Here is a 17,446-nt window from a genome sequence, read left to right on the forward strand (position 1 = left end):
CCATTCCCAGTTTCCTGGGCTCCTAGGGAATGAGAAGGGGCTGTAGCTGAAAGAAAGAATGTGGATTTCCCGGGCTACCACTGCCTAAGAACTTCCCGTGTTAGGATGCAAGAAAAGTCTCAGCCATCAAACCACCTGTGAATCCCTTGTGTCCTCTGTCTTGTCTCTCATGGTCTTAATCTCTGTGGGCAAATGTTAGCCCTGGAGCCTTTTTTTTTTTTTTTTTTGGAGTCAGTCTCCTGGGGAGGGTGCTTGCTCTGCTCTTTTCTTAGAGCTAGTAGAGACCCTGGGCAGGGAACAAGGTGAATGCATGCTAATCAGTGTGTTAGGAGGCCGTGGAGTGCCCCACAGCCTGGCTGTGGAGAGGGAGATCCAGGCCTCTGCTTCCATTTGGTTTCTGGCAGTTTGATGTTTACTTGGTGTCCTTCATGTACTTCGACTTTTACTTGTCCATCGTTGGCATGTGCTGCCCTTCCCTCTTGACTCCCTTCCCCAGGAGGTCTCATCGTACGGTGCCCATTCTTGTTCTCTCTCTCTGTGTTTGGATGTACTGCTCTGTGTAACTCAGTGGGTCTCCCTCTTTCTGGTTTGTTTTTTTTTCTAGATTCCTGCCGTTTGTTCATCGTTGTGCCTAAAGCATGTCGATGTGGCGTTCAAGTACATCGTCCAAATCCTTGTCTCTTCAGCTTCTCTGATGCTTGAACTCTCACCTTTGACCTTGTGTTGACCTTTGATGCTGATGTGTATTTTTATTATGTTTGTTTCTTTCTTTGTTTTTGTTTTTGGGTTTTTTTTGTGCTGCCAAATTGGTTTTGCTAGAAAGACTGCTGAAGGGGAATATTTAAACTTGCATTTGAATATTAAAAAAATTTCTATTTTTCTAGACCTTCGTAAGATAACCACTTGATTTTGTGAATCTGATTCTTTGTAATTGTCTTCAGAGCAGCCTTGCTAGCATACCTTGTGGAGTATTTGTATTTCTGTGAACATACAGCCAATCACTTTCTAGGCTTAGTTTTTTCTGTGTGCTTAGTTTTAAAAACACAGTTTTGAAGAAAAAGTCAATTGTATGGTGTGACTCAATCTTTCAGGAGGCTTCCTAGTCACATTTTGCTGATCTGGTTTCTGTGCTTGAGGAGACAGCATGTATTTTTGAGTTCAAACTCGTGATTTGAGTGGCATCAGCAGAGAACACTTGAACTACACTTTTTTCTGATTGTAGCTATATTTTTGCCCTGGCACTTACTGATTTTTTTTTTCTCTCTTCCCTGTGTGATTATCAGTCTGCAGTGAAAATTTGATCAAAGTTGATGTTGTATTTTGTTAAGCCCCAGCATGCTTGTTTTTTCGTAACTACAATCTCCTCAGCAAAATGTGATGGTTTTGTTTTATTCTTTCAAACAAAGATAGTGCCCAGAAATGTTTTGCATGTTTCCTGCTGTTTTCTTCACACCCTCGTATATATCGCCTTCACCTCTCTGTTTTCTATAGTTTGTGCAAAAACTGAGCAATTTAATGGGTTTCAAAGGTATCCTTTTAAATTGGTGTTTTTGGTATAACAAATGTCTAATCAGAAGCCACCTGAGGGCATCTACCTGTGCACTTAGACTGTCTGCCTGACAGAGCACCTGGACTTTGTTCCATCTCTGGAGCTGTAGGAGGTGCCCGGGGGCTGGGTTGCACTGCTCCTGTAGCAGGAGTTTTGGTGGAAGGGAATAGTTGGGAAGCAGGAAGGTGGGGCAACTTCACAGTATTTCTGTTTCCAAAATTCTCTGAAACTAGGGCTCCTTTGAAACACTCTTTACTAGTATTTTATCAAAGTTGGGGCACATTTTTTGTGAAGTCCAGCCCCAGTTTAATACCATCAGTCAGACCTTGGTGGCAGGATCCTTGAAGACTCTAGGTTAGCTCTTGAAATAAAATGTTTGGAATATCCCAAAGAAAGCGTTTGTAAACCTGGTCACACAACTGCTGGCTCTTTCCCCAAGTGACAAGCACAATACAACAGCCTCTGAAGCTGTTACCTGAACAGGGTACCATCCCCAGCTCTCTTCTCAAGGGCCTTAGCTGGGGAATCTCTACGGAGATTTTTTAAGGGTTTTTTTTGTGTTTTTTTTTGTTTTTGTTTTAGTTTTTAGTTTTTAATTGGGTAATGAGCTAAGCAGTTTTTCTGCCTCACAGGATGAACTAGAACAGGTTACCGCTTTCTGGGTGGCAGGCTTCCCCCTACCCTACATACCCTACGTGCACAGGTAGTAACTGGGATGTAGCTTCTAGACAAAGGCACCTGGAAGAGTGTTTGCTGTGGTGAAATTTCAGTCACAGGGAGAAGTGAGCTAGTGTAGGTGCCTTAACAGGAGAAAATAGTGTGGAATGAAATCCCAGGAGAAAGGGATTTGCTGAGAAAATAAATGCTCTTTGATTGGGTAGAAATCTTATTTTCATCCAGTGCTTGGGATAATAAAGATGCTAAAGGATTTACTCTATTCTGCTGCTAAGTTGGCTGAGGATACTATAATTCTCAATAGACATTGGTTAGATTTGTGTAGACAGTCCTTAATCTGCTTATAAAAGACCGACATTTTTGGATTTGGTGCATATACCTGGGAGCGGAGTGCGAGGCTGGATGAGAAAAGGATAGAAACTTGTTTGTTTGGGAGGTAGGGTTGTGGGCTGGCTGCTGTTAGTCCCACAGTCTGAATGCACAGGGCTGGGTGTCAGTGGGGGGCACTGATACCCTGCAGTGTACTGAGTAACTGCCAATACATTTCTGTACATGCGCATTTGGTTCCATAAGGAACTTCGGGGAAACCTGTGGAAAAATATCTGAAGAAAACCAAAATGCCAAACGTTGGATGTTTCTTTCCTTTCTTCTTTGCTTTTCTTCCTTTGGTTGTTTTAATTGTTCTGTGGTGGTTTTAATGGATTTGAGACAGTGGAGCAGCAGCTGCCTTTCTGATTTTTGGCTGCTTTTTGTGAATAATTTAAAAAGAAAATTTACATTTTGGAGACAAACCTGTGGGCTTTTTTATTGGTACAAACATTGTATTTAACACTAGGGGTTTTGTACAGTTTTTTGCCTTTTCTACTAGAAAACAATGTAAAGTRATTCACAATGTGACAAGAAAACAAATTGCCACTATGACCAAATGTAGAGTCTGTTCTGCAGTAACGGGATTTAATCAACTCGAAGTCGTGGTTCAGTCGTAGAAATGCTTTTCTTTACCTTGTTTGAGCTGTTCCTTTTTTCTTGTTTTGATTTGCAAAACAAAATGTCTTTTTGTGTGAAATTGTGTTGTACTCTGTAGAGAATTACGGATTTTACTTTAATGGTTTAAAAAGCAGAGGAGCATGTGTTGCTTTTCTGAGCTGATCACAGAGTTTGTGTAGTGGATTTAAAAATGAAAAGATTTGTTACAGGTTTGGAATGAGCGAGTATGTGTTAAAGGAATTTTCTTCCTTTTGTGTGTGTTTTTTTTTTTTCTTTTTGTCCCAAAGGGCAACTTAAAGCTGTTTTAATTGCACAGACACACCGACAACAAGTCATTTTGTATATGCCAAGTGTGGTACCTTCCTTTGTTTATTTGCTATTAAACTGTTTGAGAAGAGTCGTTGTGTGTTGTCTTTGCGTCTTAAACTTGAGACTCTCTTTGGGTGCAGGTGTGGGAAGATGAGAGAGGTGGGAGAACTGTCTTCCAGTTTCTTACCTGTGGGCTATTAAACTTTTCTGTTCCAATGCCACTTGTTCTGGATTCACAAAATAGCCCTGGATTTTTACCTCTGCGTGATCCATTACTTTGAGGAGAAATGGAAAAGATTTTTGGTTGCTTTTCTTAGCCTCCATTTTGTATCATTTTACAGTAAAGTCTCCATTAGACAATATACGGAGAAGATCTTGGATAATGCAAATACGTGATACACTGGGGAGTGAAGTGTAGACATATCTAACCTCACAGCATTGGTGCTGGGAAGCCACTTGCCTGTGAGTGCACTGTGCTTCACGGTGTTTCAAGGACTAATTAACTTTAGCATAGTACCAAACTTGAGCTATATTTGAACAGTGCCAGTGTGTCGTGGTGTGTGGGATTAGATGAGCACTCTTGGAGATAACCAGCTCATACCCTTCCTACGATCCTCATACCTTCCTCTGCCTCCTTACCTCTTCTGGGACCAAGGCCAGTCTTGCTGAACCTCTCCTGGTCTGCAGCATGAAGGTATCTGCATCCCTGGTCCTGGAAATACTGCACTGGAAAACCCAAAATGGAATGAGATTTTTCAAAAAACCCATTAGAATCTCTCAGGGCTTATTAGCTAAGGTTTTGTTACAAGCAAAAGGTATCTGTTGTGCTTTGAGAACTAAGATGCGTTAATCTTTTGAAATGAAATGAGTTGTCTAATAATATTTGGTACAGGCAATTCATATAGGTATAATTCATTTAGAAATTTGCCATGAGTTTGACATCAATATTGCCTGTCTCAGAGGGAAAGTACCATGACGGACGTGACTTTGCCACATTTCTGAATGATATAAAAATTCAAAAATCTTCTTTCTTTTTCTTTCTGCTGACTTGCATCTCAGAGATTGCAAGTGTTTTCAGGGCAGCTATGTTTCTCCTCCATGTCCTTTTCCCCTGTTATCTGACATACTCTGTTTCACCCCATTACTTCCTACATGATTGTAAATCCGAGAGCACTTGTAAGCATCAGGATTCAGTGCTGCATTCCTTCCTCTGCAGTGCACCAATTGCATGGCAAGGCACTGAGTCACCTGTTGCATATCATGCTGGGATCCCTGCAGTTAATTTGCAGCTGTTGAGAAGGGAAGCTGGAGAGATTTCAGTTCATGTATGTCTGGGATGAAAGATGGAGAGAAACGATTGAATCAGAAAATGGATTATGTGGGATGGAAGATTCCTGCTTGTGTAACAAAGCTGGCTAGGCTCATCTCATGCGATCTGTAAACAGCAGCTGTGTCAGTTGTATGTTATGGAAGCTGATACTGGATCCCTCTGGGTAGATGGCTTTTTTTACTTTATGGAGATTTTTTTTTAACTTTACTCTTTGAAAGGCCAACGCCAATCAGTAGACTATTAAACTACAAGAGCCAGCCTATTAATTTCTGAAAATCATCAGCATTTCACATGAGTTATCAGATTTGTCAGCATCAACAGGAAATACACAAACTTGTAGATTAAGTCCTGATGTTAAGTATTTTAGGAGAAAATTTTTCCTCTTATGTCCTCCTCCTTCTCTCACTACTTGTTTGGACTGCAGGCTCTAATCTTCCTGGCTTTACCAGCCATGTACTCTTGTCTTCATATGGCCAGGAGCCACAAGGGATGCATCGTGCAGCCTAAGGGATGCAAAGGGGAGGAAGAGGAGCTCAGAGTGGTCACAGGCAGAAAGTGACTGGGTGTGTTACTGCATATGCTCCCTTGCATGACATTTGATGTTCCCCGATTTGGTGTTTCATGCACCTTGTAGGCCAACTTATTGGCAGTACCTGAGAAGAAACTTGGTCATTTAACATAGAAGCCACCCTTGAATCTCATATGGACTAGAGGGATCTTGAGCCACAGACTGATCGCTGTGCCCTTTGCTTCCCTGAGAAGCACAGGTGGTGTCTGGGTGATTCTACCCATTTACCCCTCCTTATTTGGGTGGCCTTATACTGGCATGTTCCATATGAGAGTATGTATCTCCTCTTTGGAAATGATTGATTTGAGCTTAATGTTTCTCCTAGTCCTTATTTTACTAGGATAAGTTTTCATCTTGGTAGGTGGGTGAGTGGATTCCTAAGAGACTAAGCACTGTTTCATAGGAGAATGAAGTGCAACTCAGAAGGCAAAGATGTGCAGTCTGACCAACAGATGCATGACAATTAATATTGATGGGAGCAGTGTCTAGGTGAAGTGGTCTGAAACCATCAGGATCAGTTTAAGTTATAGTTACTTGTGGACAGTAATTTTGCAAGGCAGTCTGCCCCAGCAGGGAATGATGTGATTTTGTTTCCCCTTTTTTGACTCCTTCCTTGATTCTTTTATGCAGCAGACTCCAATGGCTGCTGTCTCTGGCCCTCTAACCTCCATTTCCCCAAATCCAGAAATCTGATGGCTATACCATTATCACTGCCTTCAGTGAGGATCAGTCTTCTGCATCTTGTGCCCATCCCACCACCCACCTCTAGAGGGGCATATAACAATCACTGCAGGGAGGAGAGCCATTTCTTGCTCTCAATCAGACTTTTTATGAAAGCCCTAAAATCTAAAGATCTAAAATCTATGTAACAATGTTAACAGTAAGCTGAAATGATCTTTGTACATTAACTATCTGTGCCAACGCTTTACTTTTCTTCACAGGCTTCTATAGATTTATTGATAGTTTCTATTTCCAGAGTATTAAAGTGCACAGAGTCTATGCTGAAACATCTTCTAGTGGATTACCTCTCTGAAAAACAGTGTTAAATTAAGTAACAGATATCATAGATGGGAGATACAAGCTCACAAAAGAGAATAAGCCTGACTGCAGTACAATTTTTTTACCGTTTAAAAACTCTTCTAGGGAAACTTTGGAAAAAACTGTGGATGGTATCTCTTAAGAAAATGAATGTTATGTGAAGCCTCTGGGAAGGTTGTGGTTCCTTATTCTTTTGTTTCTTGCAGTCTTCTGTTTTTTTGTAGGGATGCTACCTAAGGAAGGCTCCCTTGGATTTGTGTTGCTTTAAGCGGCCATGACCCAGGCCAGAATGGTCCAGTTTGTGGCTTGTGAGATGATTCCATCAGCTGTTATGTTTGCTTGGGAAGAGCTACCACTGAATTCATGCAGGAGGAGGGCTTTGGCTGGAGACATGCCTGCTTCTGCATATGGGCCTGTTGTTAATTCTGTGAACTGCTGTTTCTTTTCTATTTGGCCTGTGAAAAGGAACCCAAAACCTATGTCTGGGACTTCTATTTCTGAAAAATGTTAGACTTTCATGAGGCACCTTTTTTTTTTTTCTCCCCTCAAGTTCAGTATCTCTTCTTGCAAAGGACAGAATAAATGTATAGACAATCAAGGCAAGGCCTATTAAAAATGCAGCACATAAAGGAAGTATGAAACCTGATTCCTGGAGTAACCAGTCTACCTTCTACTCTTTCAAAGATGTGTGGGCAAGTTTTAAAGCTATTTTCTAATTGGTCCAACAAGCCTTTTCTGCAGTCAGAAGATGCAGAAACTTGTTGCTTTGGCTCATTATTATAATTTGTCATAAAAGATCAGTAAGTTCTGAGTGCAGAGCTTTGACAGTTCCTTTGACAGCTCCAACTGATAATTCTCAGAGAACGATCACAGATGTCCAGTGGCAGTGAGCAACCATCCCTCAGGAGCAGTTTTCACTGTGATTAGCTTCTCATCGTCCCTGAGAAGTTAAGGAGTCAGTGGCTTTTTTGCAGCAAATCTGTGACAGAGCTGACCCGGACCACAGAAACAGTCCATATTGCCTGCTGAGCTCCTCAAAGGGGAGGCTGAATTTTGTGCCTGGCAAGATATCAGACACATTGTCGCAAGTATAATACTGCACGTGTGTATGTGCTGGAGCTTTCAATTCATTCTCTCCTTTTTAAGGCATTCGTTGTTCTCAAAGTTGCTATCTTAGCTGGGGCTGCTGTGTCCCAGGCTAGCCCACCACCACCATCAGTGCTTGTTAAGGAGGGATGATTAGTGAGAAAGAGGAAAAAGAGACAACTGAGACATCCCTGTGACTGCAGCTGATTGTCTCTCCCTGGAGTATTTATAAGCTGCATAGTGGCAGGCCAGGGTAGGCAGTTGGCTCGCCATGACCTTGGGAAGCCTGACCAGCATTCCTGGGAGCCATGTGAGCTGGACTGGCGGGCGCAGCTGTAGCCAATGCGGGGGAGCCCAGCAGTGGCTGCTCAGATTGAGTTTCACTCCAGTCACTGGTGATTTTTCTCTTTCTCTCTCTGTTGTGCTTTTCCTCTTTGTTTACAGGATTGGCAAGGCAAACGCGCTGATGGAGTCTTAGCGAGCAAAACATTTGCCTAGTGGATTTGGGATTCTGTCTTCTGTGCTGAGCAAGCCCCTCTTGCCATTGCCTGCCACAGCTCCAGCACCCTGACATGGCTGGGATTTTATGGCTCCAAGCCTTCTGAGCACACAACCTGCCCTCCTCTATTAGGGCACTTTATGTTGTGTTCTCTCTCAGGCACTTCTTTTGTGCTGTCCTTGAAGGTTAGTGTATGAGGCTTTTTAATGCAGAGGAGATGGGTCAGGACCAGACAAAGCAGCAGATAGAGAAAGGACTCCATCTCTACCAGTCTAATCATACCGAAAAGGCCCTGCAAGTCTGGATGAGGGTTTTGGAGAAGTCTGCGGATTCTGCTGGCAGGTTTCGGGTTTTGGGTTGTCTCATCACTGCTCATGCAGAGATGGGCAGATACAAAGATATGCTGAAGGTAAGGCAATTGAGATGAATGCATGCTATTGTGTCACACCCACTGTGGAGAGTGGCTGGAGATTAGAATGGGAGAGCAGGGTTTGTATTTTGCAATATAGTAAGACGTACCACGAGCTTGGTACATATGGTGGGCTGCCTTAATCAGTGTGGTGACCAATAGGTCCAGGCTCCAAGATACACAGAATGCTACTTTTCAATGGCTCTGGTCCTTCAGGTTTCCCAGGTTAATCAAGTTCTCCAGTTAATCATGGGGACTGTCATTGATTTATTCCCCCACACACATGCACCATCTGATCTAGCTTCACAGAGAGATATGAAAACAGGGCCTCTGTCCCACTGAAAGATGTTTACAGTGTATACACCACTGTAAAAAGAGATTTCCAGGAGTATTCTGTAGAACAAGCAGCAACGTTGAGACATGTCTGATATCTTGTTGTTCAACTGCTGTTTGATATCTAATATAGATTTTACATTGCTTTTTATTATAATTATTTCTTTGTATCAGAGTGATTAAAAGGAGAAAGAGGGAAAAGGATGGGGGGTTTTTTGTTTTTTTTTTCTGAGAGACATATTGCAAGAGGGGCATGACAGATGAGATCAGAGAGGGATTCCCAGTTGTCAGGACAGCATAGAAGAAAGGAAGATGAGGGGCTTGATGAGAGAGTGGCAAAAAGAAGCTGAAGCTAAACTTCAAGAGTATGAAGATAAATGTATTTGATTAAATAAAAAGATAATGAATGGATCTGAGAAATGACAGGTTGCATACAGTAGCAGGCAATGTTTGAGATGGTGACTCAAGAATCTGGAAGGCAGAGCAAGCAGATGTAGTAGTTTTAAGAAACTATCTCAGCCTGAAATAGGGTCTTACTAGAGGGCCTTGATATTCTTGTCCTGTGGTTTTCGGTTGCCTTTTACTAGACTGGTAATTGTTCAGCACTTCAGCACAAAAAAAGCGTAGGGGGTACCCGCATCTCGTATTGAAAGGTTGTAGGTACCTCCTTCTAGCACTTGGCGGGGGGGCACATCTTACTAGTAAACCAATGTATGTGTCAAAGCCCCATCTTCAAAGCAGATACTTACAGGGAAGAAGAGGAGTCTGAATGCACTTGGAAAACATTTGAAGAAAAACAAGATTCTGAGAAGAGATGTGGGATTAGGTGGTGGCAGAAAAAAACAAACTGATTAGGGAAGAGAGAAGGTAAGATGTGACTACCTGAAGAAAAAATCGAAGGCTTCATGAGAACATGAAGCAGGCAAAGGAATGGGCCCAGTAGACCTAAACCTTCATCTGTCACCTGAGAAGAGAACAGGAAGCAGGATCAGAGTAGGTGAATTTCAGTTCCTCCTAGTGTTGGGAAGGAAAAGCAGCTTCAATGAAACTGAAGATTTTACAGTGTGCAAGCAAATGTGAAGGAGAACTTTAACAGTAAATCATTGGGAGAGAAAATAAGAATTGGAGAGAGAGAGAAAGAGTCTGTGAATTAGAGGTATGAAATTAACTGTGATTTAAGAAGGGTTAGGATGCTCAATCTCTTTTGGAGAGAAAAATTACTTCACAGCAAGAAAGGAGCCTGTGGCAATTGGGAAGTAATGAAGAACTTGTAAAAAGGTAAGGGAACGTGGAGAAGCATAAGCTAATACACAGCACTGAGTTCACATAGCAGCTTTCCTAAAGTGCTAAGAAAAGGGTGAACAAATATACCAAAACACAAGCAATTAGGGTTTTTTTTTTAATTTTGTGGAAAATGTTCTAATAGCTTAAACTGTGTGGTACCATCGTGCAAAAAAGGAGGCAATTGGTGACCTTGGGAACTGCTATCAGTAAATCAAACTGTTATCGCTAACAGATTTACATACTGAGACAATTGCTAAATATTTACTATCACTACTGGTACTAATTCAACCTAGCAGTGTGCTTGGTTCATCACAAAACACAGAAGAGAATCCCTGCCCAGAAGAGTTTGCAGTCTAAATAAAAAGACTTCAAATCATCTAAGAGAACAGTATGCAGTGAATCCTGATGGCTGTAGAGCAAAAACTGTCATGACAACTAAGTGGCAATTTGGTGGTTATAAAATTGTTTAATGAAGCCACTTGTTATCATTTCCTTATTAATAGAGTACTTCTAAGTAATATTTTAAGAATTCCATAGAAAATTGAATAAATTAAATTGAGTGTAAGAGAACTGAGCTGGATTGTGCCAAATGTTTGCTGCCTCACATTCTCTTTAGGGCCATTTAACAGCTTTTTTCCACTAACTGCCAGCCTACTTCATCTTCCTTGCCCAAGAGGCTCTGTGGGGAGAGAGAGAGAGAGGTTTCTCCAGACTACTCATACACCTTTTAAACCACCAGATAACTGCTTCTCAGTCCCTGCTGCTGGACTTCTGTGCCCTGCTCAGAGATGAGCCTCTTCTCCACGACAGTGCCCCTCTGTGGATGTTTGGGCTGTGTTTAAATAAATTATATGCTTTTTATAAACACTTTCTTTTCTACTTAAAGTTTGCAGTGGTACAGATTGACACAGCACGGGAGCTGGAAGACCCGGATTACCTTACAGAGAGCTACCTAAACCTGGCTCGCAGCAATGAGAAGCTCTGTGAATTCCAGAAAACAATCTCGTACTGTAAGACATGCCTGAATATGCAGGGCACCACCGTGAGCCTGCAGCTGAACGGCCAGGTGAGCCTCAGCATGGGCAATGCCTTCTTGGGCCTCAGCATTTTCCAGAAGGCTTTGGAGTGCTTTGAGAAAGCTTTGCGCTATGCGCACAACAACGATGACAAGATGCTGGAGTGTCGCGTCTGCTGCAGCCTGGGAAACTTCTACGCCCAGCTAAAGGTGCAGTAACCCAAGGGGAGGGAGGGCAGGAGGGTGATTGTCTCTCAGATTCAGGAAAGGTGGAGAATAAAAAAAGATGAGGGCTTTTTCATTTTTGCAGTCTCATGTAACTCGAGAATGGTTTGGGATATTTTTATTAGTTTTATGTGCTTATTGTAAAATAAGATTTCTTTCTAGAGTAAAACTTCTAACACAGAAAGATGCTTAAAAGTGAAAATACATTATGCTATTACTTACTGCAGATTTGGTGAGGCCATAATTTTCTTCCTATTTCCTGCCATAATGAATAACCAGCCTCTGAGAGATCCTGACTACCCATATGGAAAACATGAGGACTCTGTGTAGATGCTGAAAGCAGAGATGATGCAAGAGCAGAGAACGTTTTAGTCTGTGGTTGTAGAGCAGGGTATATCATTCCTGCTGTGTAAAGCTTACAACATACTGCATAAATGTCAGTTGTTGTGCCTCAGTGTCCTGAACCCACTGAATAACATGAATTCAGCATATAGCAATTCCACCTTCCACAGTTTGATGTGCATGTTAATACTGAGACTAGGGCACATGGAGGAAGGAGGGCAGGGGTTGAGAGGTGTACAGAAAGCTGCTAGCTGTTGCAGTGTTAGTAAATCGAAAACGTTCAGTGGTCACCCATTTTTTTTTAGCTGCTCACTTTTGCTGTAACTACTGTCTGTCTGCTTTACAGGACTATGAGAAAGCCTTGTTCTTCCCATGTAAAGCAGCTGAGCTGGTGAATGATTATGGAAAGGGCTGGAGCTTGAAGTACCGTGCAATGAGCCAATACCATATGGCCGTGGCCTATCGGAAGCTGGGGCGCTTGGCAGATGCTATGGACTGCTGTGAGGTATAGGGTGCAGGCAGATGCAGAGCTGTCAGAGGTCTCTGCAAAGGGATCTTACCTAGAGGACAGGGCTGGGAGGAAGAGGGATACCATGGCATGCTCACTTGACTCTAGATGTTCCTGCTGCCTCCCAGTCCTAGAGCTGCGGTTTCAGTAGTCCAGGGCGTCTCAAAAGTTTGGGCCTATAAATGCCCTCTGGTCGAGAGCCTGTGAACAAGACTTCACTTCCTTTAAAGAGACTGTGGTATTTCTCTGGAGCTGACCCTTCTCTGGCTGGAGCACTTAAGGCCTTCAGTCCCAGCTCCTCTTTGTTCTGGACCAGGAGCAAGCTCTTTTACTGACCAAAGATGATTTCTTTCAGGAGTCCATGAAGATTGCCCTGCAGCATGGGGACCGGCCTCTGCAGGCGCTGTGTCTGCTCTGCTTTGCTGATATCCATCGCAGTCGCAAAGACGTGCAGGTACAGCTCCTTTCTGCCAGGAAGGACACAGGGGATGGCAAGAAGGTATGAAAAGCAGGCCCTGGCAAAATGTGTGTTTTCCTCCCTGCTTCTGCAGACAGCCTTTCCTCGGTATGATTCCTCCATGAGCATCATGACAGAGATTGGAAACCGCCTGGGACATATCCAGGTGCTGCTAGGAGTCACTAAATGCTGGATGATCCGGAAGGAGTTGGACAAGGTCAGTTGCAAGCTATTTCTGCATGACTAGGGCATGCAGTCTCTTTCTGAGCTGTATGCCCATCAAAGTGCAGTAGAGTCCTATACCCCTTTGTTGGGGTACCCAACAGGGTCTGTTACTTGCACAGTGACATTTCTCTGAATGGTCCCTCTCAGCGAGGACTCTGTTACTAACAGTATGAACATCCCATTCTGGGTCAGATTGGTAACCTACAGAACTGTTTCATTAGTCAGTCCTGAAGGCTTTAAACACTACACCGAGAAGCCAGTAATGGGAGGAAGGAAGTCTCCTCCTGCAGCTGTAGACAATCAGCTTATACTTATGCTCCAAAATAGATTCTGCTACCTACCTTTTAGCTATACAACTAAGCTCATTAGCGTGGTAACAATGATAAGACAGCTCTATGGCTCCACCACGTGCTTTGCAAAAAGACATGGCATCAAATTCCTAGAGAAACTTCAAAGGTATTTAAACTGTGATGTGAAACAGAAATGAGAACAGAAAATCATTTGGGAATAGGCAACAGGTTGATACAGTACAAAGGAGTGAAGTTACTTATTTTGAAAATGCTTTAGGCAGTGCATGAGTGTCTTAAAATCTAGATTGCACTAGATGCAGCAGATTGCACTGCAGGAACATTATTGGAGCTGCAGAATGAGATGCTCAAAAATTAGCCTTGAGCCTAGTGCATAGCAGCCTGGAATGACTGCGTGGTGCCACATCAGGATACTGTTTTGGGCACAGAGGCACTGAAGTTTAACTCTAATCACTTATATTAGACACAAAGAATTTTAGCTAAAACAAAACATCTCAGTTCGTAGAAAATCAAGTATGTGCCTGTCAGAAAAGACAAACTCAAGGTGCTGCCAACATCTGAGTGCCCTACAACAGTGAGTCAGTTGGGTGAGATAAACCTCACAATCCCAGCAAGTAAACACTACGTTTGCTTTGGAAGAAGGAACTGTGACTTAGAAACTTTGCTTAGTGGAATTCCTTCCCGGCCTCATATCTAATATTCAAAACAATGGGGCAAGACACAGCAGGTAGGCCTCTAAAGAGAATATTCTGTACCATCTCAGAGCGCTCACCTACCTCCTAGGTCCACTGATTCCATCTCTAGCCATTGCCAGCCTCACATATCACAAGTGATTCTCATCTGTGAGAGCCTGCTGAGAGCTTTGCAGAGAGTCCTAATTTCACCAAAGCCCACAAAAGAAGGGAATGAGCAGGTGAATCTGGGGTTCTGTCCAGGCATCAGAGGAAAGTCTGCCCTGGTAGTCAAGGACTCTTACTCACATTATTGCAAATGTAACCTCCTCAAATGTCAGAGCCCTGAGCACTTGCCCAAGTCTGTTCCTCAACTTGCCAGTCCCAATTTCCATTTCTCATGCTACTCATCCCAATATTAGTTACCTAATAAAGCACTTTGGTAGCTTTCCACTTGCAGATTGCATTTTTGTCCTAGCCTCCTAAGTCTTCCAAGTTTCCTTGGCCAGTCCCAATTTTCTTTCAGTTCCATTCAGTTTGTGTAATCAATACCATCCCAGTTCCTCCCAGTCTCCTGTCACAGCCTGCTTGCCCAAACTGTGTGCAGTCCTCACTTTCTTGTCTCAGAAAAACCATCCCCTGGACTTTACATCTCTTCCCCAACCCCACATGCTTCTTGCATCACTTTGATCCTATTCCCAGTCTTTAATTTCAGGGTTTTCCAGCACACAGTCGCCCTTCCTTGCCACAGCTCTCTGTCCTGTTCTGTCCTCTACCTTACAGAACAAGAAAGTAGGAACTGAAAGTTCCTTATCCCAGGCTGTTGCTGCCACCACAGGTCTAATGCCATCTCTGCTGCATTCAGAGCACATTCTTCCATCCCATCTGGTCCTCTTCTCACAGTATAGTAGTAATGCCAAATTACAGGGTGGAAATTTTATAATGTACCTCCTGAAAATACTGTGTCACAGGTGAGATGACTTCTTCCCCTCAGACAAACCTGAAGCAGGTCTCAATAGCTCTGGAAAGCAGAGACTGATTATCAGAACACTAAGAAATACTGTCACATCTAGGGGAGAGTAGGGACTCATTTGGTATAACAGCTGCTACACCAAATACTTTTCCTTCAGATTGAAAAAGATTGATAGCAACACAGTCCTACATTACACTGTGCATAAGTAGGACAAAGTGGACATATGAACAGTAGAACAAAATAGAAGAACATGGTGTATTGATAGTGCTGATGATCCCTCTCTTCCCCTCTTGTACAAGTAAAATTGGAACTGAAGTTGCCCAAAGATTGCTGAGCCTGTAGGGTGGGAAGGGAACAATGTTTGCTTTGCTTGTGCTTCATCCCAACCCTGATGACCATGTGCAGTTGAGTTTAAATAAGCCTGTATCCTCCCTGTTTGGAAATACCAGCCTCTGCCAATATCATACCCTGACTTTGTGTTGTGTGGCTGGAATAGAAATGTAGCTCTATTTTCTGAAAGATTTGTGATCTTTCAGAAACCAAGCTTTTCTTACGGATGAGCTTGTGTGGGGGAATACCTGCCAGAGAGCTATCTTAATCTCCAGAGCTGCAGGGATGCTTGTTTATCCAAATGCCACTCTGTACCTCTTCCTCCTCCTTTTGAGTCCCATCATGTTATTCATACGAGTCTGTTTTTGATATATCAGACTAAGAACTGATAATGCGTGCTCTCCATTCACAGGCTCTGGAAAGCATTGAAAAGGCACAGGAGCTGGCAGAGGGACTGGGGAACAAGGTAGGATCCCGTAGCTTCTCTTCAGCAGTGTCCATAGTCTTCTCTCAGGCAACTTGAGAAGACAAGTGTTAAAGTATTCAGACTTGTTATTGCTTGTCACCTTGTCCATATTAACCAGTTGGTGCCTGGGACTTGTTTTATTGTGAAGTGTTTAGTTGTGGGGAGTTGCACAGGTGATGATCAGTGTGCAAGTCTCAAAAGTGAGGGAGGAGTCAAAGTGARATAAACAAATGGGAATGGGAGCAGTAAAAATGGGGCACGAAACAACCAGAGAGCTAGAGGATTAGGGGTCTCTTTCTTGGAAAATATCATTGGCCTGAGCAGCATCTGAACTTGTGTGCTGGCTGGAAGCCAAGGACAGTGAAGTGCTGTGTTTCTCAGGGATGGCTGAGGAATGCCATCTGGATGAAAAAGCTGCAGAGTGCCTCAAATCTGGGATCCCCTTGTGTGATAGAGAGAAGAGCTGTTAATGGCAGAAAGTACTCAGATACTAAACGTCCTTATGACTGATCCTGTCCCTTGGACAGCTTTCTATGCTGATGGTTCTCTAGCTGGCTGATGGGGCTGTAGGAGACTTCTGGTAGTGCTCTCTACTCCTGTTTCTGTCCTTTATGCGCAGCTTGGCCTGCTGAAGCTCCACTGCCTGTGTGAAAGGATCTATCGTACAAAGGGGCAGCAGCGAGAGTTGCGCGACCATGTAGTGAAGTTCCACGAATGCGTGGAGGAGATGGAGCTGTACTGCGGCATGTGTGGAGAGTCCATCGGGGAGAAGAACAACCAGCTCCAGGCACTGCCTTGCTCCCACTTCTTCCATTTAAAGTAATGAGCTGGAACTACACAGGGGTCCTTGTCAAGACATTAGTCACAGGAAAGTGAGCTATTTATTCATATCCAGAGTAGGACAGCTTTACAGATGGTCTTTATCCTGCTTACCTACGCCCCACAGGATCCCACTGCAGTGTGTCTTGAATCTCATGGTGATTCAGCCAGAATCCTTGCCTTGTAGGTGCTTAGCCCCATTCAAATTCTTATCTCCTTTAATTTCTCTTGGGGAATCAATTCTACAGCCCCAGGGGTGATTTGGCTTTTTTTTTTTTCTTTTTCCCCTGCCTGAACACCCCCTAATCTCTGTTTCTGAACTGAATATGGTGTTCAGTCTGTTACTGTAATGCTGTCATGAAGGAGTAAGTTAGCTGTACATCATTCTACTGTTAGGAGAAATGACACAAGTATAACAAAAGAATTAACACTGAAAACTAAGAAATTACGCACTTAAAAATACACCTTAGGCTGACACCAAAATTAGGATTAAACACCTAGGCAGCCATGGCTTTCTTTCCAGCAGTAAAGGAAAGCAGCACTGTTTCCTTTCTGTAGGTGAACTTGTTGAAACGCTTCCAGGAAGGGGGTGGAAAAGACTGATCTTTGCCCAGGAATGAGGGGAGCCTTTTCATGGCTTTGTAGTTAACACCCAGGGGACCCGGGCACACCAGAGCGGGCGGGTGTCGCGCTCCCCCCGCCCCGGGGCCGCCTGCGAAATGGCCTTCTTGCTTTGCAGGTGCCTCCAGACCAAGGGGACGCGGGGCTGCCCCAACTGCCGCCGCTCGTCGCTGAAGCCGGGCTACGTGTGACCCGCCGGCGGGGCCCGGCCGCGCCCGCCGCAGCCCCCGGGCGGGGCCTGGCGCCTCCCGGCGGGCCCCCCCGCCTCGCGCTGCTCTGTATCGGGACTGGCTGTAATAAACGGTCGCGCCGCGAAGCCGCCTGCCCGCCTGCCCGGCCCCGCCTCGGCGCCAACGGCCGGCGCGAGGGAGGGGGAAAGGAAGGGGGAGGGGGGCGCTCGCGACGCGACGCGACGGGGC

At 43.9% G+C, this 17,446-nt stretch overlaps 2 protein-coding genes across 19 annotated transcripts in view; both read left to right on the forward strand.

Moving 5' to 3' along the window:
• The window catches only part of CELF1 (CUGBP Elav-like family member 1), a 54,905-nt gene extending 43,864 nt beyond the window's left edge, over positions 1–11,041 (forward strand). For 15 of the 18 annotated variants that reach the window (XM_026084709.1, XM_026084711.1, XM_026084710.1 and 12 more), the window contains one exon: positions 605–3,608. The gene's annotated coding sequence lies outside the window, so the exon portion shown is untranslated. Of the gene's footprint in view, positions 1–604; positions 3,609–6,680; positions 7,720–7,986; positions 8,076–10,953 lie in introns of those variants that run through there. The other 3 variants (XM_026084696.1, XM_026084697.1, XM_026084698.1) reach the window with 3 other exon arrangements.
• Positions 7,997–17,235, forward strand: RAPSN (receptor associated protein of the synapse). Its single transcript, XM_026084716.1, has 8 exons — positions 7,997–8,450; positions 10,954–11,292; positions 11,996–12,154; positions 12,513–12,611; positions 12,709–12,831; positions 15,534–15,587; positions 16,207–16,406; positions 17,146–17,235. Exons 1-8 carry the CDS (start codon positions 8,235–8,237, stop codon positions 17,216–17,218), a joined length of 1,263 nt encoding a protein of 420 aa, XP_025940501.1. The 5' UTR covers positions 7,997–8,234; the 3' UTR covers positions 17,219–17,235.
• Positions 17,236–17,446: the final 211 nt, after the last annotated feature.

Source organism: Apteryx rowi, unplaced genomic scaffold (genome assembly GCF_003343035.1).
Source record: "Apteryx rowi isolate R43461 unplaced genomic scaffold, aptRow1 scaffold_65, whole genome shotgun sequence".
Taxonomy (NCBI): Eukaryota; Metazoa; Chordata; class Aves; order Apterygiformes; family Apterygidae; genus Apteryx; species Apteryx rowi.